Source organism: Mycteria americana, chromosome 2 (assembly GCF_035582795.1).
Source record: "Mycteria americana isolate JAX WOST 10 ecotype Jacksonville Zoo and Gardens chromosome 2, USCA_MyAme_1.0, whole genome shotgun sequence".
In the NCBI taxonomy this organism is placed as follows: domain Eukaryota; kingdom Metazoa; phylum Chordata; class Aves; order Ciconiiformes; family Ciconiidae; genus Mycteria; species Mycteria americana.
The window spans coordinates 157554828-157580671 of record NC_134366.1 but is presented as its reverse complement, the minus strand read 5'-3'; the positions used below and the strand labels follow the sequence as shown (position 1 = coordinate 157580671).

General features: G+C 39.0%; 1 protein-coding gene across 1 annotated transcript in view; it reads left to right on the top strand.

The window, feature by feature from the left end:
- CSMD3 (CUB and Sushi multiple domains 3) overlaps positions 1–25844 on the top strand; it is a 774333-nt gene that overhangs the window by 511782 nt on the left and 236707 nt on the right. The window contains exons 28-30 of the mRNA XM_075495159.1: positions 10942–11133; positions 20010–20148; positions 22394–22581. Coding sequence (XP_075351274.1) covers positions 10942–11133; positions 20010–20148; positions 22394–22581 — 519 coding nt within the window. The remainder of the gene's footprint in view (positions 1–10941; positions 11134–20009; positions 20149–22393; positions 22582–25844) is intronic.

The window sequence follows — 25844 nt, the reverse complement described above, 5'->3', positions numbered from 1 at the left end:
AAAAGCTGTGGCTTTACTGTCGATAGGGTCATACCTGAAATTGACTAGACGCCACCAGGACTGGAATTCCCTTTCAAATTCAGTTGCATTATCCCAGATTACTTTTCGAATTTCAGTGGGTAAGGTGCCATCTTCACCTTCCCTCACAATTGCTGCCACAGTAGATTGTGCCCAGAATTGAGCTTGAATACAACTAAGAGCAAGAGAGACATTAATTTGGGTTGCACCTAATGCATTCACAATTAGTTGGTGAAAGTAATACTTTCATTAATTCTTTCCCATTGAGGTAATATATCAGATAAAAGCCATTGGTTAGTTCCCAATGCCAACAGAGAAGATTGCAATGGGTGTTCTGATTTGTGAAAATTGCTTGTTGCTGAGCTTATTTTGTTTGCTAAAACGTCAGTGTCCATGCTGTTTAATACTCCTAATCCTGCTCCTAAAATACAAATCACAGCTATTCTTGATCATTTTGGAGAGGTGAGGGTTTGTCCATGCAACCATGCTAACCATCCTGCATCGGATGTATTTAGGTATGGTGAGCAAGTAGGTTTAATTGCAGAGGTATTGATCTGCATTGATAGTTCCACTCATTTGAGGGACCATGATGAATTAAATAGCACTTGTTGATGGCCTTTATGTTTGATGGCATATGGTCCAATTTGAGAAATTTGTGGGGATAACATTTTCTCATCCTTTACAGTCGGGGTGGATGTTAAGTGAGGAGTGATGGATGTTGTTGTGTTAGGCTCAGTAATGTCTATTTTGAATTTAAATGGTAGTCCTATGTTCCTGCGAGCCCAGATGCAGATTATGGAAACAGATAAGGTAAAATTTTACCAACAGTCCAGTCTCAGAATCACAGAATCACAGAATCGTATAGGTTGGAGAAGACCTTTAAGATCATCGAGTCCAACCATAAACCTAACACTACCAAGACCACCACTATACCATGTCCCTAAGCACCTCATCCAAACATCTTTTAAATACTTCCAGGGATGGTGACTCAACCACTTCCCTGGGCAGCCTGTTCCAATGCTTGATAACCCTTTCAGTGAAGTAAAATTTCCTAATATCCAGTCTAAACCTCCCCTGCCGCAACTTGAGGCCATTCCTCTCGTCCTATTACTTGTTACCTATTATTTGTGCTCCCGTATCTGTTAGGAATTTTACCAATTGTTGTCAGGGACCAACTGGAATCAAAATATATGGGCCATTATTATTTATCCATTGATAGGATTCCACTTGCTGGACAGGCAGGCCCTGTCCTGGCATTACCTTTTTTTTTGGCCTCATGAGTTGCAATTCATCCCTAAGGGGCAGGAAAGGGTTATCACTCTATCTTGGAGTGGGCAATGGCACCAGAGTATTTGGAGACACTCTCCTTTCACCACCATCCTGTTTCTGGAACGCTTGAATTAGACTTAAGATAATGCCAGTAGGCTGCCTCTGAATCACAGCTCTGGGGATGTGTAGTGCCAGTGCTTTCCTCCACAGTTCATTTCTCGACTCCTGAGATTCTGCTTGAGGGTTTTTAGGTGTATTTTCCCTTGTTCTAGTTTCTGTTCCCTGTGGGTGTTTGTTTTACTGGTCGCGCTCGAGGATCTCCTGCTTGCGGTCTTGGGTCCGATTTCTCAGTTAACAGATCATCCCACCCCATTTCATGGCCATGGTTTACAATTCCGTGCATTAATTCTGCCCATGTAGGGAGCTGTCTGTGGGGATCATCGCCGCCAAATTCCTCATTTTGCTCTGTGTCTCTTTTAATCTCATCCTGTTTTGCAATTAAATAGGGTTTGAGAATTGACGGGGCTCCTCTAATTAGTGGCTTTAACATGGTATAATGCACAGTAGCAGATATTGGGGTATCACCAGACTCTCCACATTTGTGCATAGCTTGTATGCAGGTGGCTTTGGTCACAGCAGTGGAGAGTTCATTTAGGGAACGGATGGGAATCATAGAAGGTTCACCTTGATCCAAGGCATCTATTCCCCCAGCCCAGTAGGCTACGCTACTGGTGATAGAATGGGCTTCATCTATTGAGTTGGGTCCTAGGTTTAAGAAAACTCCTGGACCCCAATAAACATTTGCTTCATCTCCATTCAACATTATTTGGTCACCACCACTGAGGCAGACACAATTATTCAGTTTCAGTATCACCTGGCTTTCTGCTGTATTTCTCTTGTAATTTTGCCAATTGTAATGCATCCCATTGAGTGCTTTGCATAGTATATTGCTGACCACCTCCCCAAGGTCCTTCAGAGTATTCTGCTTTAATGATGGGCCTAGTCTTATATTCAGAGGAGTCCGAAAGGGGCAGGGGGTTAACGTTTCCTTCTTTATGGTCATCAGGATCACCCCATATATCACCATCCCAATCCTCTGGGGACACTACTAGTTTCCTAATTTGCATGGGGTTAGGTGCATCTTTTCATGCAACTTTACAAGTTGTGGCTTGCCTGTTTCTGTGAGCCTGGGGACAGCCAGTGAAATCCCCACTGAGGGACTACACAGGTGCACAAATTCACAAGAAATCTGTAACTCAGTGAACTTGGTTTTTGGGACAGAACAATCTACTTGACTGAATCCTTCTTTTGACAATAGCATGCACACAACTTATGTTTGACAATTACATGTTTGCAAAGACAAGTACACAAGTACACAGGACAGTTAGGGTGTCAGGACCTTCAAACTTTGTGTTACACACCCCTTTTTGTGCTCTGCCCAAGTTGCAGTCCCTGTGAGTTCAGAGGCAGCCAAGGAAATCCCCATGGGGCTACTGGGGACGAGTGTTATCCTTCCTGTTACAATGTATAACCCTTCTTCAGTCATCTGTTTCCTGTTCTGATGTGTGGTACCAAGCTTGGTGTTAGGATGCATTTGGTCAGTGCTTAGTGTAAGAGGGAAATAAGGCTCAGAAAGGTTCACTGAGAGTTATAGAAATATGGTGGAGACGGGCCCTGCTACCTGCAAGATCAGTACCATTCCTATGGCTTTGGACACCAAAATGACCTGTTGGCTATGCCAGAGCCTTGGATTGTCAAGGAGGTTGCTGCTGCTGCTCTGAGGTTTGGAGTGTGTGAGCTGGAAGCTACTGTTGACAATCCACAGCATCTACTGTTCCGTCATCTCTCACAGTCCATACAGCAACAAGAGAAGCAAGCCAATTTGCTGTCCCAGCTCTAGACATTCAACATGAACCTTCTCTTCTTCCAGAAATTAAATCAAGAATTTCATCTGTTGTCTGGTCTTCTTGGAAGATCTACAACCGAAACTTAAACTGATGATTTAGCTATTTTCTTCCCAAGCTTTTCTTTCATTTAGAATACTTAAGGATTATTTGAAACAGAAAGCTAGGTATTGCATTCTTTGAGCTATTGGCTCTTGAACTATTCAGGAAGTTCTATGTGAGAAGCCACATCAATATGTATTCTATCTTCTGCTTCAAATTAGACAGGAGAGATTTGAAATGTGGTCTACCCCAGTTTACTAATTTCTGTGTTTTGGGGTTTTTTGTTTGTTTGGGTTTTTTGTTTTGGGCTTTTTGTTTGTTTGTGTTTGTTTTCTCCCGTGCAAAATAAAACTGACCTATCTTACACCTCCTAACATATTTACTGTTGCAGAATCTGAGAGGAATGAAACCCAATGTTAAATGCCTAAGATGATGTAGCTAAGAGTTAGGTAAACAGAGAACTTGCCTAGAGAACCTAGAAAACCCTGACTGTGCAAAATGTTAAAGTCTCTTTGTTGAAGGGGTGCGTTGTCCCAGATAAAATTCTGATTCTGTGCTTTATTCTTAATATTTTCCCATTTTAATCTTCAAACAATAACTGACAAACTTAGATAGAATCTATGAAGTCATGCAAAATCAACAGACTGAGTCTATGGTTAGAATTTACTTAAGAATTATAATGGCTCTGCTCCTAAATCTCTGTTAGATCTACAGCAGAAACAGAAGTTAAAAATAGACAAAAAAATTTATCTCAGCAATGCTTCTATTGGTAGAAGACTGAATAAAACCACTGTGGCTATTTTATTCTTTCTTTTTCAGGAAAAGTTGTATAGAAGGTGGGATTTGACATAGCAAATACCAGGCTGACCTGATTCTCAAACAGTATTAGAGATGCAGGGAGACTGCAGTGTCCATACGCGTAAATGTATTACATGGAGTCTGGGACAGCTTGAATTTTGAAGGTGCAGTCTGTCAGGATTGGTTCAGACTGATGCAAGTTTGAAAGACCAACAATTATAGAAAGCCTTTATTTAAAGTGATAGGAGTTTAGAAGAACATGTTCGTTTAAATAAGTTAAGAATTTTGTTTTTGACATGCTGTGTGTTATGAAGAGCTTGAAATTTGGAAGGCTTAGAGCTTCTGCCCTGATTTTGTGCTCTGGGAAAAAAAAAAAAAAAGAAAAAAAAGGAAAAAAAGAGCAGCTTGTTGTTGGTTTTTTTTCCCTAATTCTCAAATAAACAAAATTTCCCTTTCTTTTCTCTCCAGAAGACATGCACAAATTAATCAAAATGAAGAATTAATTTTGTCTCAGGGTTGGGATTCAGACTCTTTACTGATATTAGACTTGGAATGCATTAGAAAACTAAATTTAGAAATCACTGTTAACAGCAAGACATCCCAAGACGTTTATTATATTGATCCCAGCATCAGTGGAGTCTATTACTGCCTTGTCACACTTTTAATGCCATGTTTCAAAGTATCTTTCCTGCATGAAAATGGAGCTGTCATCTTAGGACATTACAGTCACGTATCAAATTGCCTGGGCTTATGAACTACCAGAAACCTTTGGACCCTGGCAGTAACTTACTATTTTTGAGGCAGGAATGATCAATTTACAAAAATTTAATTATCTGATTTATTGTTTAAATGTATTTTGGTGCCTTATTATTAAAAAGATGTATCAAAATGTTTTTATACCCCACATCAAGGACATTTGTGATCTGTGTTTAAACTTTCTGGATATGACTGAATGCTGGTTTAATGGCTTCTGCAGCTCTGTAGAAGCATTTGTACAGTCATGTACAGCCAGTCAAGTGATGATTTAAGATATTGCCTCCTCTCATCTTAACTGCTCAGAACATAGGAATCTGTTCATATGCGTGCTATTAGGACAAATCCAAACAAGTTGGGGGGTGGGGGGGGTGGGGGAATTTTTTACATGGCTTGGCTGCTATGAAATTCCAAAACAAGATTCTGCCCTAATTCCTTCAAGTAACATAGCAGGAATGGGGTAAGATAAGTAACTCTCCAGGTAAGTATTACTTGTGCCTGTGCATTGGCATGTTTTCTGGAGAATCTGGGAAACAATCTGGTCTCATATTCAAAGTCTACATTAGAGAATATGTTGTATGGATATCTGAGATATTAAGCCTCACTTGTGGGTCCTTTGGCTATTTCTGTATTAGCAAGTAACATAGACTAAGGGAAGCTGATATACAGATTGAAACAGCTGGTACTGAAACACTGCTGGCACCACTGTTCATATTCAGAGATATGCTTAGTTCAGAATTGTTCTAGTGTAGTTCAGAAGTGTATCTTCCAGTTTAGTTTGATCCAAAAGGAATCAATTCATGTACTCCAAAACCATGCCCCGATGTAAAACAAAACACAACCTGGAGTTTTATTTCACACACTCAGCTCTGAAGTGTGAAATGCTAATGTTGAAACACTTTCTCTCACTCTCACCACGTAGAAAGACATACAAGCTCTTTGTATCTAATGTCTCCACTAATCTCTCACCTGTTGAACAGTTTAAGCATTGAGTCTCATTCATCCCCATCCTGAAGCTGGAGTTCTTGGTCAAGAACTGTCTCTTGAATTCTTAATCTAGCACAAATCTTTTGACTGATTGCAGTGTAATTTTTCCAAACTAGCACTGCCCAGAGAAAGAATAAAATAGGTTTCTGAATTTCTCTGTCTTCATTAGGGAAAAAAAACTCTCAGATGATCACACACAGGTTTATGCTACACACAGTCATTCTTGCACCTGTCATGCTGTATGTACTAGGTAATAGACACTTTTTGGAATTTGTCTTTTTCCCATCTAAAATGTAGTTTATAGCAATTTAATTGATTACATTTACAAATAATACCTCACTAGTTATTCAAGACAATGTGACTGTAAGATATGTCTTTTCTTAACTCTCAGTTTACAATGGTTGTAATAGAATAAAACCTGATGTATTATTTTCTTGCTTTATCTATCATTTTTAATATGTCACAAAGAACTTTAGAGCCTATACATGAACTTATGGGGAATTGTGATAGCCTGCTCCATTTATTTTGCAGAAAGCTCTCAAGACTGCATTGCGGGTATGATAGCAAAGTTATAAGGGACTTTGTAATTCCCAAGCTTTTTGCTTACTCCACAAATTTTCGTGGGTGATGATGAAGGTAGTGGTTGAGGTGCCTGAATATATAATAGGAAGAAAAAATTCAGTTCTTGTACTGGAATATACACTTCATAAGTAAAACAGTATAGATACTTCAAAAGGAGACAAAAAAAAATAGGCCAAAGGTAGATTATGAAAAGAAATATTCAAAAATAAACAGAATAAAGAGGCAAATGCGAGTTGAGAATGCACTACAGAACACACCCTGTCAAGACAATTATAATAGAGATCCTCTCTGAAATCAAACAAACAAACACAGTTTTTAACAGTAGTAATGATGGGCTAGAATCAGGCACGTGAAACAAAAACTAAGGAGTAGAGCAGACATTACAGAAAGCTGTGATTCAGAAATTCCATTTGAATATATGGTTAATATATGTTAGCTCTCAAGAAAAGCATTGGTTCTATAATTATATACAGTACTGGGATTTTCCTTCTCCAGTTTCCTTCTTATATAACCATTTTTTAATCTGGCCCCCAAAAAAGATATTTCTGTTTTCGAGGATTCTTATTCTGACAATTTGATTCATTTAAAAAAAAAAAAAATCCATCTCCTTTTTAAGGCAAATACATGATGTCAAGTGAGTCAAAATAAAATTTATTATAACAAATTTATTCTTAAGATAGAGGTTACATGTCTAATATAAATTATTCATACAGGATTTTTCTCTTAACAGAAAAAGATTGATGTTTCCTTCTATTCCATCATATGAGAATGTTAAGTGTCTAACCCAGACATGGATGTTTCTCCCTTGTGATATTGACTGTAGAGGGAATCTGGGAAACAAGCCTATTAATAAGACACCTAACTTTCACATGGCCAAAATTAAGTTAAATGAATCCCACTCCTAATTAAGCAAGTTGAATTTAGACACATGCTTACAAAGACACACATGTGGTTTTCAGAAATACTGTAAAAGAATAATTTACTTACACTTTAATCTCACTATAAGTGTGGAACTGTGTTTGGATACCTTCTCCTAGTGTGTTCTTTTTAAAATGAATTAGAAGGAAAAAAAAGAAGATGAAAATGGTCTATTTTAGGAATTCTATAATGCTCAGTTATTTCCACAACAAAATATGGGAACAGGTAAGAAAAATAAATAAATAAATAACCCTCTACCACTATTTATATATATAAGCCTCTACCACCCTTTAAAATGACAATCAAATTAAAATGACAGCTGAAATTTTGTATCTAAATCTGTTAGTTAGATTCGTTGAAGTGCTCTGTAGAGGTATATGTATATTTTGAAATGGAGGTGAGACATACAAAACTGATAGGAGTGCTTGCTCTCAACAACAGCAACAAAATATTGCAGATTTTTATATAAATATAAATTAAAATTTTAGAGCAAGAGATGTGTCAAAAACTTATCTATGTTTGACTTGTCCAGTGTGCATACCTGTTCAAGGTTTTTACCTATTTTTACCCAATCACATTCCCAAAGACTGTGGGACAAATTATACTAACTATTCTAAGTTAATAGCTTTGTAGCTGTACAGCATACTTACACCAAGAAATTATCACTGCTTTATTATGCTGCTGAAGATATTGAAGATAATATCACACAACTATGTGAATGAATAAATCACATATCATGTAGTAGCAATATTATGGAGGTTTTTTCTCTCTTTCTTAAAATGCCTCCTTAAAGTAGCACTTTAACAGAGAACATAGAAGCATAATTTCCCACAGATTTTAGACAAATCAAAACAAAATGATTATTTATTTATGAGAAAGTAATTATAAATATATCATTTCATGAATCCTAGTGCTTTTAATGGCATGCTGGGTTCTTTCCCTTTCTTACATTTTATTCATTGAGAATACATTCATTTATTTTTTATCAGCCTATTGAGAATTTCTGTATGACATTCATGGTTGGTTCTAAAATAGTAGCTCACCTTGTCTGTCAGACTGTTTCATAAATCCTTCAATTAGAATTGATAATCTTAATAGAGCCTTGCAAATTGCCAAACAAATGCTGAAAAATGAGAATTAGACTTTTAGAAATTGAGTACTTAAAAGCCTAAAGTCCAGACTTAATAGCTATTTATCTACTTCCACTGTGGGAGCAGAGAACATGTCTTTTGCATTCTAGTGCTATAATGCAAAAATCAGTCTTAAAGCAGTCTTTTTATTTTTAAATGAAGTCTGTGTGTATTTAATATGAATTTGCAAAGTTAAAAAACAGTCATAGAATAGTTTAGATTGGAAAGGACCTCTGGAGACCTCTAGTCCAACTCCCTGGTCACAGAAGAGTCAAACAGATCAGGCTGCCTAAGCAGGCTTTGAATATCTCCAAGGTTGGAGATAATGCAATCCCTCTGGAAAAAAATTTCTGGAAAAAAAGAGCAAGAAGTAGATTGAGCAAACATGCAAGTATGCAAGAAGGCTACTATACATGGCAAATAAGGAATAGGTTATCAGTTTGGCATATGTATCTTGTACTATAAAGTTAATTTGCATAATTATTACTAAGTGATTAAAAAAACCCAAACAGTTTGTATCAGGAATTACAGATAGATCTGGGTGGCCCTTTACCTTCTTTTTCAGCCATATACAATTCTTTTGCAGGATGATATAATCTAGTAAGAACAATAGGATGTTCTTACATCTAATAACAATTTTATAGCAACAAAGCAATGTTATAGCTTTCTCTCTTGAGCACTTCAAGACTGATTACAATTTCTGTGTAAGTATCAGCCCCCATTCTTCTACAATTGATTTCAGCATGTTTTAAATAAAGCACTGGAGTGTTATTCTTGTTTATGGCAAGATTCAAGGCAGGAAGTATTTAAGTGGGCAGAACACTTAAGTTTCTTTCCAATATGGACTGGTCTGACTGGCCAACACTAACCACAAGATACAGTGTGTTCTGTGTTCTCAGCAGGGAAGAATGCAGATTAATATATGACTTCTTTTACTACTTGCTTCAGTCTAAGTTTACCTTAAGGATTTCTTTTTTACTTCTGACCTGCATTAACATTACGAACCTTTTCATATTTGATGAAATTTCACTCCTGTGTGATCTAGCTCCAGTATCTTATTCTCTTGCATGCAACATTTGCAAGATCCACTAGTATAGTGAAGTGAAATTTAGTAATTCCATATTTTAGTAATATTTTTTCTAAATTATATACCAGCAGCTTATTTAAAGATATAAACAGGAGTCCTAATCATTGTGTCTAAAGCAGAAATTTTTAAAACTTGCATGATTATACATATAAAAAAAAAAATCTTTTATTTATTATGCAGTAGTTAATATTTTAAAGACATATTTATTTAATCTTTGAGGAATAAGGAGGAAAAATTTCCCTAACTTGTGGTCATAGTTGATTTTTTGAGGGTTTTTTTTGTGTTTTTTCCCCTGTACTCAGGACTTCTTATGTGGAAAAACAACTTCATAAAAAGCCCCATAACTTTATAGAGCTAATTCTTTTATTTTTTATTAAGTAGGTTTTGGAAAGCAAGATACTTGGGTTTTTAGGGAAATAACCTATTTGGACCAAGATTTCTTCTTCAAAAGCATAGTAAATATATAAACCACGCACATTTCAGATGAATACATTGCTATCTGCTGGTATTAGCTCCCCAGAAAGAGGGCATCTGAATTAAATCTTAGTACTGCCACTTTGTGTTTATGTTACACAGATTGCTGAGCTCAGTAGGACTAGTTCCACAGGCAGCTCTGACATTCATTATTTATTTGTAATACATATAACATGTTGCAGTTCTATAATGTAAGTAGGAAATAGTATTTACTTAAATAAACATTGATGTGCTTACTTTTCATATAAGCTTAAATATTTTGGCTCATAATAAATAATATGTTCATCATAATATGTTAAATCTGGGGAAAAGATCTATAAATCTCTCATACTTCTCTTGTGATTGTGTGTGCGGTCTTACTAATAATCTGTAGTTATGCATTATGTGTAGCTATATATTCTCTCAGACTAAGTCCACGTGTATTTTTTGTGTAGGTGATTTCTTTAATGTTATTACAAAAGCCTAGCATGGTAGTTATGTCATGTGCAAGGTTATAGATATGAGCGATCAATGAAATTCACTTCCAAATTCACTACTAAATGTTACACTATCTATACGTTTAAGAACTATAGAGTTATGGAGAACTGAAGATCTGTACAAGCATAGCTTGTTGGACAACCTGAGGTTCTTAATCTGTTCTTTCCATTATTCATATTAAAAATTCCTCTAAATTAGAAGTGCTGAGTGTCCATGGTACTAGGAAATCTCCTACTTTCCTTTTTACATATTGCAATGCTCCACAGAATTTTTTCCAAAAGAAGATTAAATGAAGAATTAGACACTTTCAATAATTAACGCGGGTGGCAAAAAATAATAGTGTAAAAGCAGCAGATTGTTGGATGATTTCTCAGAATTTTAGAATTGAGAGGAAAATTTTGGATTTGCAGAGCTTCCTGATTAGAAAAAAGTAATGGGGCAAAAATAGATAGAAAAGCTGACTTCTTTAATAATTTATTTTATTTTTTCCCTTCTCTGCTAGGTTCTGTAGCTACTGCCTGCCGTGATCCTGGTGTCCCCATGAATGGAACTAGAAATGGGGATGGAAGAGAACCTGGAGACACTGTCATTTTTCAGTGTGACTCTGGCTATGAACTGCAAGGAGATGAGAGAATAACCTGCATTCAGGTTGAAAATCGGTACTTCTGGCAGCCCAACCCACCAGTCTGTATAGGTATGCAGAAAAAATCAAATAATGCTTTCCTAAATTTTGAAATTCTGTTGTAATAAATCACACTGCTCTAGGAACTTTCTTTGAAAAACAAATGCACACAAGTACTATGCATCTGATAAATTATTCTGTATAAAGCTCTGATGGACATTACCAAAATCTTTCCTCTGTATTTGTTAGTATAATAGTTCTCATCCTTTCCCTCTCAAAGCCATATCATTTATAGTTTGATGATCTGTGACAGAGAAAGCAAGAAAGTCACTGTCAGTGACACTATTAGCTTTGCCTTAAAACTTGAAAAATAGTGATAAGTGTGGAGGATTTGGTAAAAGGTCATATGCCCTTACGTACAAAATATCAAGCAGATGACCTAGTAAATTTATAGATCAGGTAAAATTACACAAGGGCTAAAGTAGGATGCAACAGGAAAGAATGAGAAGATGGTAGCCTAACTTCTCTAGCAGTCTTCATTATTTTAGAACGAACAAAATTTCACTAGTAAAAATTATAATGTACCATTTATTTCTGGAAATATTGTCTCAGTTTCTAATGCTATCCTGATTAACATAGCTCGTATTCAATGGATTTTGAAAGCATTTAACTTGGTTAACTGAATCATGATGAAAAGTAATAAGAAATTACAGAAGTCTCTAGTGGATAGTAGCCTTCCAGTAGTCTTTTCCGAGGCAATCCTAATCATTACTATTATTGATCTAGAAAATATCTAAACTACCACTTCTAAAACCTGATGTAGAGGTAAGGTGATAAATAATCATGGGGTTACCCATCTGGCTAGTTTGGTAAATAATGTAATAATGCTTATTTCCAGTATGTTCTTTAATGCAATAAATGTGATATCATGATGTAGAATGATAGAAGATTTTGTCTCAGAGGACAGCAGCTGCTGACCTGAAATTCCCTAAGGGTTGTGATAGGTAACCTGTTAAACAGGATCTGCAAGTCTGATGATGCAGAAAAGAAGGAAAATGGGCCACTCCAAGGAAGTGCAAGTGGAAGACTATTGGATAGGCCAGTTGCAGTGGCATTACCCTAAGTCACATCATTATGAGATGCTGTGCTTACTGTCCTGCCCAAAGCAGAACTGCCTGAAGGGAGGGGGGTAAAACAAGGGCACCTCAAATAATCACACAAGAGCTCTTGGGCCCAGAGTGGTGTAGAGCGGGCACTGCAACTGCAAGAACATCAGCTCCACAGGGCACTCTTCCTGCTTTGCTGTCCCTGGTAGTCTGGTCTTGGGCAAACACTGCAGGGAGGAACTAGCCAGAGACCGCAACTGCTAGGAGCACTTGCATAGCTTTCAGATACTCTCTTGCCTTTAGTAAACTTAACTTGACCTTAGCTGTTACAAAATAAAATATGCATCCTATTTGCATATTTGCATACACCCCATGCATGTCTGCAGACAAGTATTTGCAAACATACTACAGTATGACATACCACATACTACACTATGACCTTGTGTCTGTGGCTATTCTACTTAGCACGTCAAAGTGTTATTGTGGTGGGTTAACCCTGGCTGAATGCCCGGTGCCCACCAAAGCCGCTTTATCACTCCCCTCCTCAGCTGGACAGGGGGGAGAAAATATAATGAAAGGCTCATGGGTCAAGAGAAGGACAGGGAGAGATCACTCACCAATTACTGTCATGGGCAAAACAGACTCAACTTGGGGAAATTAATTTATTACCAATCAAATCAGAGTAGGATAATGAGAAATAAAAACTAAATCTTAAAACACCTTTCCCCCACACCCTTCCTTCTTCCTATGCTTAACTTTACTCCCAATTTGCTCTACCTCCTTCCCCCCGAGCAGCGCAGGGGGACAGAGAATGGGGGTTGCGGTCAGTTCATCACAGGTTGTCTCTGCCACTCCTTCCTCCTCATGGGGAGGGCTCCTCATGCTCTTCCCCTGCTCCAGCGTGGGGTCCCACCCACGGGAGACAGTCCTCCGCAAACTTCTCCAACATGAGTCCTTCCCACGGGCTACAGTTCTTCATGAACTGCTCCAGCTTGAGTCCCTTCCATGGGGTGCAGTCCATCAGGAACAGACTGCTCCAGCATGGGTCCCTTCCACGGGGTCACAAGTCCTGCCAGTAAACCTGCTCCAGCGTGGGCTCCTCTCTCCACAGGTCCACAGGTCCTGCCAGGAGCCTGCTCCAGTGCGGGCTTCCCATGGGGTCACAGCCTCCTTTGGGCATCCACCTGCTCCAGCATGGGATCCTCCATGGGCTGCAGGTGGATATCTGCTCCACCATTAACTCCCATGGGCTGCAGGGGACAGCCTGCCTCACCATGGTCTGCACCAGGGGCTGCAGGGGAATCTCTGCTCTGGCACCTGGAGCACCTCCTCCCCCTCCTTCTTCACTGACCTGGGTGTCTGCAGACTTGTTTCTCTCACATATTCTCACTCCTCTCTCCGGCTGCAGTTGTGCAGGTTTTTTCCCCCTTTCTTATATATGTTATCACAGAGGTGCTACCACCTCCACTGATTGGCTCAGTTTTGGCCAGCGGCAGGTCTGTTTTGGAGCCAGCTGGCATTGACTCTATCGGACATAGAGAAGCTTCTAGCAGCTTCTCACAGAAGCCACTCCTGTAGCCCCCCCACTAACAAAACCTTGCCATGCAAACCCAATACAGTTATTTTCTCTGTTCTTTCTCTTCTTACTATGCCTTCTTCTGTCTTGTGAATGTATGGGCTTGAGGACAAGAACTGTCTACACTATTTGCTGGAAGACTGCAGAAAAAGAAATATTTTATTGCTCATCTCTTATTATTATTATATGCCTAAATATGTATTTCATAATAATGATAATTGAACATCTGTCGATGTTTAAGGGAAAAATTAAAAGGAATGGTAGAGGTCTAGGCACGGGCCTTATAATGAATATGTTGTATCATATTGGCCTTATTTGATATTGCTGGTTTAAAAATATTTTTCAACTGAAAAATAATTACTGTATGATAAAGCAGTGCTAGCAGTTCTACTTATTATCAATTCTGAGTTGATTATATTATTAAATAGAGTAAATGTTGGTGCTCACTTGTCATTCTGTCATTAGTACATATTTAAGTAGGCATGCACTTGTTTTCTTAACTGCACGCATCCAGTTACCTAATACTTGTAATTTCTTGTAACACCTACTTTACATAGAGTAGCAAGAATGCTTATTATGATGATTTATTGGCCAAATATCAGGCATGAAGTTATTTTATATTGATTTCCTATAATGATACAATTTTGGGGAAGATGAGCTGCTAATAGACTAAAGTAGGGTATGCAAACCTTGGCTCTGAGCCCCAAGATTTCAGAATTGTCTGTTGTAGTTCACTACAGTCTGAAGTTCATCAATTTTTTTCCAAACTTGTAATATATTCACTTATGTTGTTTCTGTGCCTGTAAATCAAAACTGTACAAGGCTTACTCTACACAGAACTTAACATCATCATGTTTTATCAAAGTCTTACGAAAAATAAACATCATTTTGATGGAAGAATAAGAGGCAGAGATAATTCCTGAGGTGTACTGTTGTAGCATGTTCTAGATTTATTTTACTAGTTCTTTACACTCCTAAGTGTCTTCTTGAACCTCTTGAGTATTAATGCTCAAAATGAGGTAAACGTGCTTGTTAATTGTTCTTACCCGTGGGACTGCCTTGGTTTTTTAGATTCCTTCAGTCTTGCCTGTAACACAATTTTAAGAACATCTTCATTTCAAAGGTAACAGCAATGGGAAAATTACAAAGAGCTAAATATTGATTCAGCTATTTGAATGAATGACGAAAATTAGAGATTCTTCTATACTGAAGATATTCTGACAAACTATAAATTTGAGAATATGTCTCTGCCAAAAGACAGTCCTTTGACTTATGCCTGTGGCACCCAAAATAGCTAGGTGTTTTCCATTCCAAAGAATTCCCAGATCCAATCTTGTTTAAATACCAGAATCTTAAATGATTGTATTTGCTCAGTTTGCTCAGGGATAACATTGAAAATACGGGCATGCAAAATGGCATTTTAGGATTCAGGTTTACTATACATTTAGATGAAGTAAGGACTGTCTCCCAGAAATTTCAGACTTTCTTCAGAAATTCATAGGTCAATTTTTTTTTTAATTGCATCTTGGTTTTGTTTGTTTCTATTGTTTTGTTTTAAGCAAGATCTTGCTTTCCATTTTTATATCTATGGATCAGTTTTTTGTAAACAGTGAATTCCAGTGGTGCTTTCCTCAAAATAGGGTCTATATGACACTAATGCAAAGGAAAATTTCAGCAGTTATTTCATATTTAATTATGAGTATTTAAATATATCTTCAGACTAGATATAAGGAAGAAATTTTTTGCTATGAGGGTGGTGAAGCACTGGAACAGATTGCCCAGAGAGGTGGTAGATGCCTCATCCCTGGAAACATTCACGGTCAGGCTGGACAGGGCTCTGAGCAACCTGATCTAGTTGAAGATGTTCCTGCTCATTGCAGGGGGGTTGGACTAGATGACCTTGGAAGGTCCCTTCCAACCCAAACCATTCTATGCTTCGATGATTCTATATTTAATATCTCTTATTTTAAAAATTAACTAATGAAACCATACATTCTGTTTCTTTTGTCAAGATGTAATTCAGTGAATAAATAAATAAATAAAGCCATAAAGTTCTAGAATAGTACTTTGTTGCCTTCCAGAATAATTAAATAGGTTTTAGATAAAAAACAACCCGACCTGTACTTCCTCCCATAGAAACAATGAATGCTAAGATCATCATACAGACAGACTCTCTGGCACAGTGCTTGCTTACCACTGTGTCTACACAGAGGTTTATAAAGAGACGATGACATAACCTACATCTAGTTTTCACTGTGTGATACATTAAAAATATGTTTTTCATAGTGGATTGACATTTGCATTTCTTTCTAGATGGGCTATTATATTTGTTCAGTCTTGTGTCTAGTACTATAAAAGATAGGCATCCTTTAAACTTTGTTTTCAGAGCTGGTCTGCCGTCAGCTAAAAACAAAGTTATGACAATAACACCATTGCACACACTAAATTCAGAAAATTATGGATTCTGAAACACACAAGAATTTAATTCAGGCACACAGAGAAAGAAAGTCTTTAAACAACTTTAGAGAACATAGTAAACTGGAAATGGCAACATCGTCTAATAATTTTCATTAGATATGTTGACTTTCTCAACTTACTATCTAATGAATAAAAAAGTAGTCTGAAGCTGCGGTATCTGAAGAAAATTATACCCAGGAGATATTTTACAAAGTTGAAGATTAATGTTTTTTTTTACTGCCGTTAATGGTATAACATACATTTTGACTGTCCAACTTTGTGTACTTTCCATTTATTCCCTGGAGAGTCTTTTTGATTATCAACTAGACCTTGGGAAGGATTAAATGAAAGAACCAGTCTCACTGTACACTGAAAAAGTAACTGCTAATGTGTGTAAATGAAAGAGTAAGTAGATAAGAAAGAAGCTACTAGTATGCAAATATTCTATCAATGAACTTAACAGAGAACTAAACTAAATCAAGACCACACCAGGAAAGTACCATGAATGCAGACATTGGCAGAAAGTAGTCTGGAACAAGGACATAACAGTTTGAGTTAACATCTTTGTCTCATCATATGTAAGTTCAGGGTGCCTCAGAAAAAAACTGATACAGTTTAGGGGTCATTTCAGTGAAGCTTGGTTACAGTGAATAATCTTAATGTCCTCTTAATGTACTCTTCACATTTTCATTCTTGAGATACACAGATAGTGCAGCCTGAACCATTAAAGTACTTCAAGAGCATGAATGTACAGGATTATACTGAAGAACACTAGTTCCAGGTGATGAGCAGCCTTTACATTCCATATAACCTCACAATTCAAGACACTTTTGCATGAACTTTTAGTTCAGCAACATAGAAGGCTACAGTGACCTCTTTTACAGTTAAAGGAAGCATATTGTTTTGTAATAACTTAATTTTACTTTGTTTCAGAATTTTAACAAAAGAACATTAAATGAAAGATGCTTCTGATAAGAAACAATACCAATTTTAATCTTGTGAAGACAGAGAAATTGCCATTATTATCCTTATTGTAAAACTAACTAAATGTTTTGTACTAAACGAAACTTCGCCAGCCTGTTCCCTTGTAGCTAATGGAACTTTCTCTAGCAACTGAAAACCTCTGAGAAAACGCTATCATTACAAAATTTGTATTTGGCAATTGAGAAGCAAAAAAATTGTGCTAGGTCTCGAAAAATTATTATATGCATTTGCTAGTACTATTGATTTATAATATTTATATGTTCCTAGAACAAGGTGGTGTTTCAGCTTCTAACTGCTTTTACACAAAACGGTGATTTTGGAATTCATTACCACTTATAGTACCAAAATATAATGGAAGATTCTAATTTTATTTTTGTTTTTGAGGTAATTTACCTATCCATTGCTCCCTTTTAATACACGAAAAATATGTAAAATGTAGAAAGACTATACTCATATATATTGTAACTGCGGATACATTGATCTACTTAAGTTTTCTACTTGCACTATTTGAATTCTTACATGACTTGTGATTTATTTCTCATGAAATTAGAAAATACTGTATATATTTCCCACTCAGTTGATATACATCTATACATGTCATCTTGATCTGTACAGATCATCTTGAGTGCCATCACGCGGCACGTATGGGACAACCAGGTGATCAGGCCCAGTCAGCATGGGTTTATGAAAGGCAGGTCCTGCTTGACCAACCTGATCTCCTTCTATGACAAGGTGACCCACTTAGTGGATGAGGGAAACGCTGTGAATGTTATCGACCTGGACTTTAGTAAAGCCTTTGACACTGTCTCCCACAGCATTCTCCTGGAGAAACTGGCTGCTCATGGCTTGGATGGGCATATTCTTCGCTGGGTAAAAAACTGGCTGGATGGCCGGGCCCAAAGAATTGTGGTGAATGGAGTTAAATCCAGTTGGCAGCCGGTCACAAGTGGTGTTCCCCAGGGCTCTGTGTTGGGGCCAGTTCTGTTTAAAAACTTCATCAATGATCTGGACGAGGGGATCAAGAGCACCCTTAGTAAGTTTGCAGACAACACCAAGCTGGGCAGGAGTGTTGATCTGCTTGAGGGTAGGAAGGCTCTGCAGAGGGATCTAGACAGGCTGGATCGATGGGCTGGGGCCAATTGTATGAGGTTCAACAAGGCCAAGCGCCAGGTCCTGCACTTGGGTCACAACAACCCCATGCAACGCTACAGGCTTGGGGAAGAGTGGCTGGAAAGCTGCCCAGTGGAAAAGGACCTGGGGGTGTTGGTTGACAGCCGCCTGAATATGAGCCGGCAGTGTGCCCAGGTGGCCAAGGCGGCCAATAGCATCCTGGCTTGTATCAAAAATAGTGTGGCCAGCAGGACTAGGGAAGTGATCGTGCCCCTGTACTCAGCACTGATGAGGCCACACCTCGAACACTGTGTTCAGTTTTGGGCCCCTCACTACAAGAGAGACATTGAGGTGCTGGAGTGTGTCCAGAGAAGGGCAATGAAGCTGGCAAAGGGTCTAGAGCAGAAGTCTCATGAGGAGCAGCTGAGGGAACTGGGGTTGTTTAGCGTGGAGGAAAGGAGGCTGAGGGGAGACCTTATTGCTCTCTCCAGCTACCTGAAAGGAGGTTGTAGAGAGGTGGGGGTCGGTCTCTTCTCCCAAGTAACAAGCCATAGGATGAGAGTTGCACCAGGGGAGGTTTAGATTGGATATTAGGAAAAATGTCTTCACTGAAAGGGTTATCAAGCATTGGAACAGGCTGCCCAGGGAAGTGGTTGAGTCACTGTTCCTGGAAGTATTTAAAAGACTTGTAGATGCGTTGCTTAGGGGCATGGTTTAGTGGTGGACTTGGCAGTACTAGGTTAATGGTTGGACTTGATGATCTTAAAGGTCTTTTCCAACCTAAATGATTCTATGATTCTATAAGTTATTTAAGTAACCTTTGAGCTCACAGAATCTCTGTTATGGACGACCTGAGCGATCAACTCCTTTCCCTGATACTGCAGATGATCACTTTGTAGAATTCAAATTTGCAAAACGATAAGTCTTTATAAATCTTATGTAGAACCTTTGAATAAAATTTTAGAAGTTCTTTCAAAAAAGATCTTCAGAAAATGTGCTTATTCTGTTGTTCTTATATGAAGCCTCAGTTAAAGAATGATGAAGTACAAAACTTCATGAGGCTAGTGATACTTTCATTCTTTTTATTAAGTTTTCACATTTCTGAACCACAAACATACAACATTTAGAAACCTCAAAATCACACAGAGAAATGTATTTGTTCTATTGTGCATGTTCTTGGAAGATATTTTATTTATCTCTGAGTTTGAAAACTGCAATTACTAGAATGTGTTTTTTTTAATTTAATTTATATTATATCAATCTTGATCCGAATTACTAATTAGTGCTGTTTAGTGAAAATACAAGTAGTTGCATCAACAGTGTAAGTAGATCACATTTTATAACCTAAGAAGCTTCTTTTAGAATGCCTTTAACAAGAAGTAGAAAGTGGAAAGCTTATCCAGTCAAGTTTTTTTATGTCTGCAGCCAGAGCTTTTTTTCAAGTCCACAGTATTTTCAGAAAAGCCTTGACATAATGTTATGCAAGCAAATAAAAGGACACAGTGTTCAAAAACAAGTGCTTCACTTAGTAGTATTAGTATTTGTCTAAGAAGAAATGTGAATACATTTTTCTGTTTCTTTTAAAGCTTTGTAAATACTTCACTTGTTTCTTGTTTAACTTTTGGAGGACATTAAATGTCAGTGAACTGATTGCTGGTACTTGCTTCTTTTTCTCTTACCTTCTTTCCTCAATTCCAATTTACTTTTATTCACAGCTCCCTGTGGAGGAAACTTGACTGGCTCATCAGGTTTTATACTTTCACCAAACTTCCCTCATCCTTATCCCCACAGCAGAGATTGTGACTGGACTATCACTGTTAATAATGATTATGTTATATCATTAGCATTTATCAGGTAAACTGCTACTTTCTTATAATTTTTAAAGTCATGTTTGTAACTTTATTATTGGCAGTTGTTCAGAGCTTTGTAGGGTAACATATGTATACTTAATATAGCTATAAAGTTATTAGTAATTGTTATCTTTGTTAGCAGTCACAACAAATGCATTACAGTATTCAATACACATAGAGGTGGAGCTTGGGAGCTCATTGCTCCTGTTCAGTTAAAAGCACTCTCAGTTTACACTGACTGATGTGGAAGGGGATGGTGCTCAATTTACCAAGATTCTCTTCCTGAGAAGGCAGCATGGAGCAACTCACTGAATTGTCCCCAACCCAGGAGGATGGTCTTTAATGGTGAAGCCTATTGATTCATCATATTTTGTATGAGACGCTCACCTGCTATTTAAGCAAAATTTCAAAAGTAGTCTTTAAATTTAGTTTTATTAGTCCGTATCATTTCAGGATACTTCAGCAGGATACTTCCTGTTGTTCTGATTATTAATTGGAATTGTTTTAGCATTTTCCTTTATCACAATGCAAGATTAAATTGAGCTTAATAGAATCCACAGAGGAACGTTTGCTGTCTGCATTGTATGTAACCCATAAAGTAAATTAATATATATATTATGTGTGAAAAATATGCATCCCAACTGGGGCATATGATGATGTCACAGAAAAGTTAAAAATTGTACTTGTAATGTCCCATCAAATTTAAGTCCTTCTTATGCTGGATTTTCTGTAATAGTGGCTTTATTGTTCCAATCAATGATAATGTGATGACTTGTTTAGTGATGTAGGTCATACAGTTGTCTATTCTCAGTGCTCAGTGATATAGTATGTGTTTTAAATAATTCCTTCCAAGCAAATTGATCACTCAATTATATTTACATAATTAAAAATTTAACTATTCTGTTGGTGATTTCAGAATGATGTAAGTTGCTAAGCAACTTTCTACTGTGCAGTAGCACTTTTTTGTTTGGTGAAATATCATGAGCTCAAAATATTTAATAATATTCTGCTCTTTATATTGTACATTTAGATATAAGAGATCCTCCATCTTAGAATAAAAACAATATTTTGCAGTCTGACTCACTATAGTATGTGAATGGTTTATATATCCCAAATATTGCCAAGTTGTTCTTAAAATCTGGACAATTGCTATGATTCTTGACAGAAGCTGACAAGCTTAGTCTTGGTCAAACTAGATTGCATACTTACTGAGATTTGCCTCACTTATGACACACAGACTGTTCCAGAGAAAAAAAAAAACCTTCCTGTATAAACCAAACTCTGGATACTTCACTGAGTAGTGTTAAATATGCTTTTGAGTGGCACTTACTCCAGCTAACCCTTTTGAATTCAAGACAAACTATGGCACTTCAAAAATTGAACCTGTTGACATTTGACTTTTGCATTTCTTTTGCAAGGAAATATTTTTTAAATAATCCAAAAGTTAAAAAATACTTTCCCTGAAGGAGCTGTATCAGGTCTTCAATGCCTACATTTATTTTTAATCAGGAGCTAGTGTCAAGTAGAGACAAAATAATGCTAGTGTTTGGATTTTCATTCATTTACTAACAATCTCTTTTAAACTTTTTTTGTACAGGGACAATCTTATAAGTAAATTTGGTTAACTCTCTTCCCTTAACTAAAATTAAGTTCAAAATTAACTATTTAAGTTAGTTAATTAACTATAGTTACGTAATTAACTAAATTAATTAAATTTTAAAAAATAACTAAAATTAAGGTCAAAAGAAAAGAGGAGGTTTCAATACTATACCTTTTCATTTAAACTAATAATAGGCAAAATGCCTCTTGCTCTTACTGTTACTGGAAGATCATCTGGGTTACTGGAAGATCATCTGGCTGTGTGAAACCGTTCAGTCTGTCTGGAATCTGTGTACACTCTACTCTGCAGCTGACTGTATTATACCATAAAGCATTTCTGCCAAAGGTTCCAGTAGTTCTACATTGTTTATTTCTCTAAAGCTTTAGAAATATTGTTATTAATTTTTTTCTATTTAAAAGTTTACTTTTTTTTTCTGGCTAACAGCAAAATATTGTTTCTAAGCAAAGAACCAATAAATATAGTATTTCTGTTGTTTCCTAATAAAACACTTCTACAAACCATTATTCTGACAGTGGGATTTTTTTCTCCTTTCATGAAAACAGTGATAGTAAACTTTTATTTAAGCTAATAAGAATGAAAATGTTAGACAAAGCATATTCTATCTAATATTTCTCTTTTTTTTCTACAGTTTCAGTATAGAACCAAATTATGATTTTCTTTATATCTATGATGGGCCAGACGGTAACAGCCCACTGATTGGGAGCTTTCAAGATAGCAAGCTGCCAGAGAGGATAGAAAGCAGTTCAAATACCATGCATCTGGCTTTTCGGAGTGATGGATCTGTTAGTTTTACTGGATTCCACCTAGAATACAAAGGTAAATAAAATGATTTTTCTTTTGTATTAAAAAAGTTAAATGCATGAGTGTAAATTTTAATCTGTTTTAATTTCTCATCGTTTTCTGCCTGGTAATGTTTTGGTTTTGCCTAAGAGTATGGTAATGTGTATTATCTATACATACACAATACAATGTTATAAGGGTACTAATTTAAGATAAAGCTTCTACTGTGGCTTCACTTAGCTGATACACAATAATGTTAAATGCATGATTCCAAAGAAAAAGAAATCAGGCATCAGTTTACATGTTTCAAAAATAATGATGCGGTTACAAATCTTAACAGCATAAATACATGTTTTTTCCAGAATATATAATTTATTTTTATTTTTCCTTTACATAGAAAAGCATTTTGTCATATATCCTTGTATTTGGTTTCTGTGGCAAGGTTTTGGTAACAGGGGGGCTACAGGGGTGGCTTCTGTGAGAAGCTGCTAAAAGCTTCCCCTATGTCTGATAGAGCCAATGCCAGCTGGCTCCAAAATGGACTGCCGCTGGCCAAGGCCGAGCCCATCAGTGGCAGTGGTAGCACCTCTGTGATAACATATATAAGAAAGGGGGAAAAAAACCTGTGCAACTGCAGCCAGAAAGAAGAGTGAGAATATGTGAGAGAAACAAGTCTGCAGACACCGAGGTCAGTGAAGAAGGAGGGGAGGAGGTGCTCCAGGTGCCAGAGCAGAGATTCCCCTGCAGCCCCTGGTGAAGACCATGGTGAGGCAGGCTGTCCCCTGCAGCCCATGGGAGTTAACGGTGGAGCTGGTATCCACCTGCAGCCCTTGAAGAACCCCATGCTGGAGCAGGTGGATGCCCAAAGGAGGCTGTGACCCCATGGGAAGCCCGCACTGGAGCAGGCTCCTGGCAGGAACTGTGGAGAGAGGAGCCCACACTGGAGCAGGTTTGCTGGCAGGACTTGTGACCCCGTTGGAAGGGACCCGTGCTGGAGCAGTCTGTTCCTGATGGACTGCACCCCATGGAAGGGACTCAAGCTGGAGCAGTTCATGAAGAACTGTAGCCCGTGGGAAGGACTCATGTTGGAGAAGTTTGCGGAGGACTGTCTCCCGTGGGTGGGACCCCACGCTGGAGCAGGGGAAGAGCATGAGGAGCCCTCCCCATGAGGAGGAAGGAGTGGCAGAGACAACCTGTGATGAACTGACCGCAACCCCCATTCTCTGTCCCCCTGCGCTGCTCGGGGGGAAGGAGGTAGAGCAAATTGGGAGTAAAGTTAAGCATAGGAAGAAGGAAGGGTGTGGGGGAAAAGTGTTTTAAGATTTAGTTTTTATTTCTCATTATCCTACTCTGATTTGATTGGTAATAAATTAAACTAATTTCCCCAAGTTGAGTCTGTTTTGCCCATGACAGTAATTGGTGAATGCCATTTCAGCGAAGCTTCCGAGGCAAGGAGCTCTGAGACAGAGGACTGCATCGGGCGACCGTTGCTGGATAGGCTAAACCGTGGCAAAACCGCGCAGGGAAGGGAGGGGAAAAAAAAAAAAAGGGGGGGGCATGGAGAGAGGGCTACCGCAGCCACGGCCCAGCCCCTGAGCAGGAAGGCGGGAGCTCCTGATGAGGGCCCAGCTCTGACTCAGCGTGGGCAGGGACAAGAGTGACGGTGGCAATTCCCTCACGTGCAAGAGCATCTCCCAGGGAGCGCGGCGAACAGGACAGGCAAACAGGGCATGGCGCGTCAGAAGGGCGTGGCACGTCAGTTTGCGTGGCAGTACGTGCAGGCAGGGCATGTAGGGAAGGCAAAGTCACCCTACTCGCTCAAGAGGAACTGTGAAAAGTGAGTTCATTCGGTAGTCCCCATCCTTTCAGAAGAAACTCAGCTATGGTATTCACTTGTTAGAAAGCAATGCCCTTTGTGCTCGCCAGAGTGGATGTGGCTACCCAGACAGAGCTCCCACAGAAACATGTGGCCACCCAGGTCTCGGGCTGCAGGGAGTGCCTGGGCCTCTCACTGTTCACGCATGGCAGCCGTGCGGACAGCTGTGTGAGGTGCAACCAGGTGGATGATTTGCTCTGCATGGTGGCAGAGCTACGGGAGGAGGTAGAACAGCTAAGGAGCATCAGGGAGGCTGAGAAAGAGATCGACTGGTGGTGCCATGCTCTGCCCCACCCGAGACAGGAACAGGAGCAGCAGCAGCCACCAGTAAGAACCCACGATCAAGGGGATCCTGTACCCTGCCCCCCACCGGGCTGAAGGCAGCAGGTCAAAGGAGGAGGGTGAATGGAAGCAAGTCCACGCTCGTGGTGGCAGCTGAAGGCCCTCCTTGCCCACCTCGCCTCCCCAGGTGCCTCTGTACAACAGGTATGAGGCCCTGGAGGTGGAAGGCCAGGCAATGGAGGATGGGAATGACAGTCCATCTACACCAGAGGTGTCGCCCAGGTCAGAAGAACGTACCTCTCGTATTAACACCACCTCCACAAGGAAGAGAAGACGGGTTATAGTTGTGGGTGACTCCCTTCGGACGGGAACCGAGGGTCCGATATGCCGGACGGACCCTCCTCTTAGGGAAGTCTGCTGCCTCCCTGGGGCCCATGTGAAGGATATCACGAGGATACTCCCTAGCCTGGTACGGCCCTTGGACTATTACCCCCTACTGCTGTTCCACGTGGGGGGCGATGAAGCTGCAACACGAAGTCCTAGGGCAATCAAAAGAGACTTCAGGGCCTTGGGATGGCTAGTAAGGGACTCTGGAGCACAGGTTATTTTCTTCTCTCTCCTTCCAGTTGTGGGCAGTGACACTAGAAGGAACAGAGGTACCCAATCCATCAACTCATGGCTCCGTGGCTGGTGTCATCACCACGGATTTGTTTTTTTTATAATGGGATGGCCTACACAGCACCAGGTTTGCTGGCGTCTGATGGGATTAATCTTTCTCAAAGGGGAAAGAGAATCTTTGCTCAGGAACTTGCAGGGCTCATCGATAGAGCTTTAAAGAAGACTTGAAGGGGGAGGGAGATAATATCAGGCTTGCCCGAGGGAAGCTGAGGGACAATGTGCCACGGTTAGAAGGAGTGGGTGCCAGTGAGGGCACTCAGCCTGTGTCTCTGAGATGTGTGGGGTATACTGGGGCACAGCTGAAGTCAAAGAGAGTTGAGCTAGGGGATACTGAGGCAATAGGAGCCAAGAGGGAAATGCCAGTGGAACACCTCAAAGCACACAAGGGGTGTTCTTCTGTGAAGGAAACACGGACAACAGCCCAGCTGAAGTGCCTCTACACCAGTGCACGCAGCATGGGCAA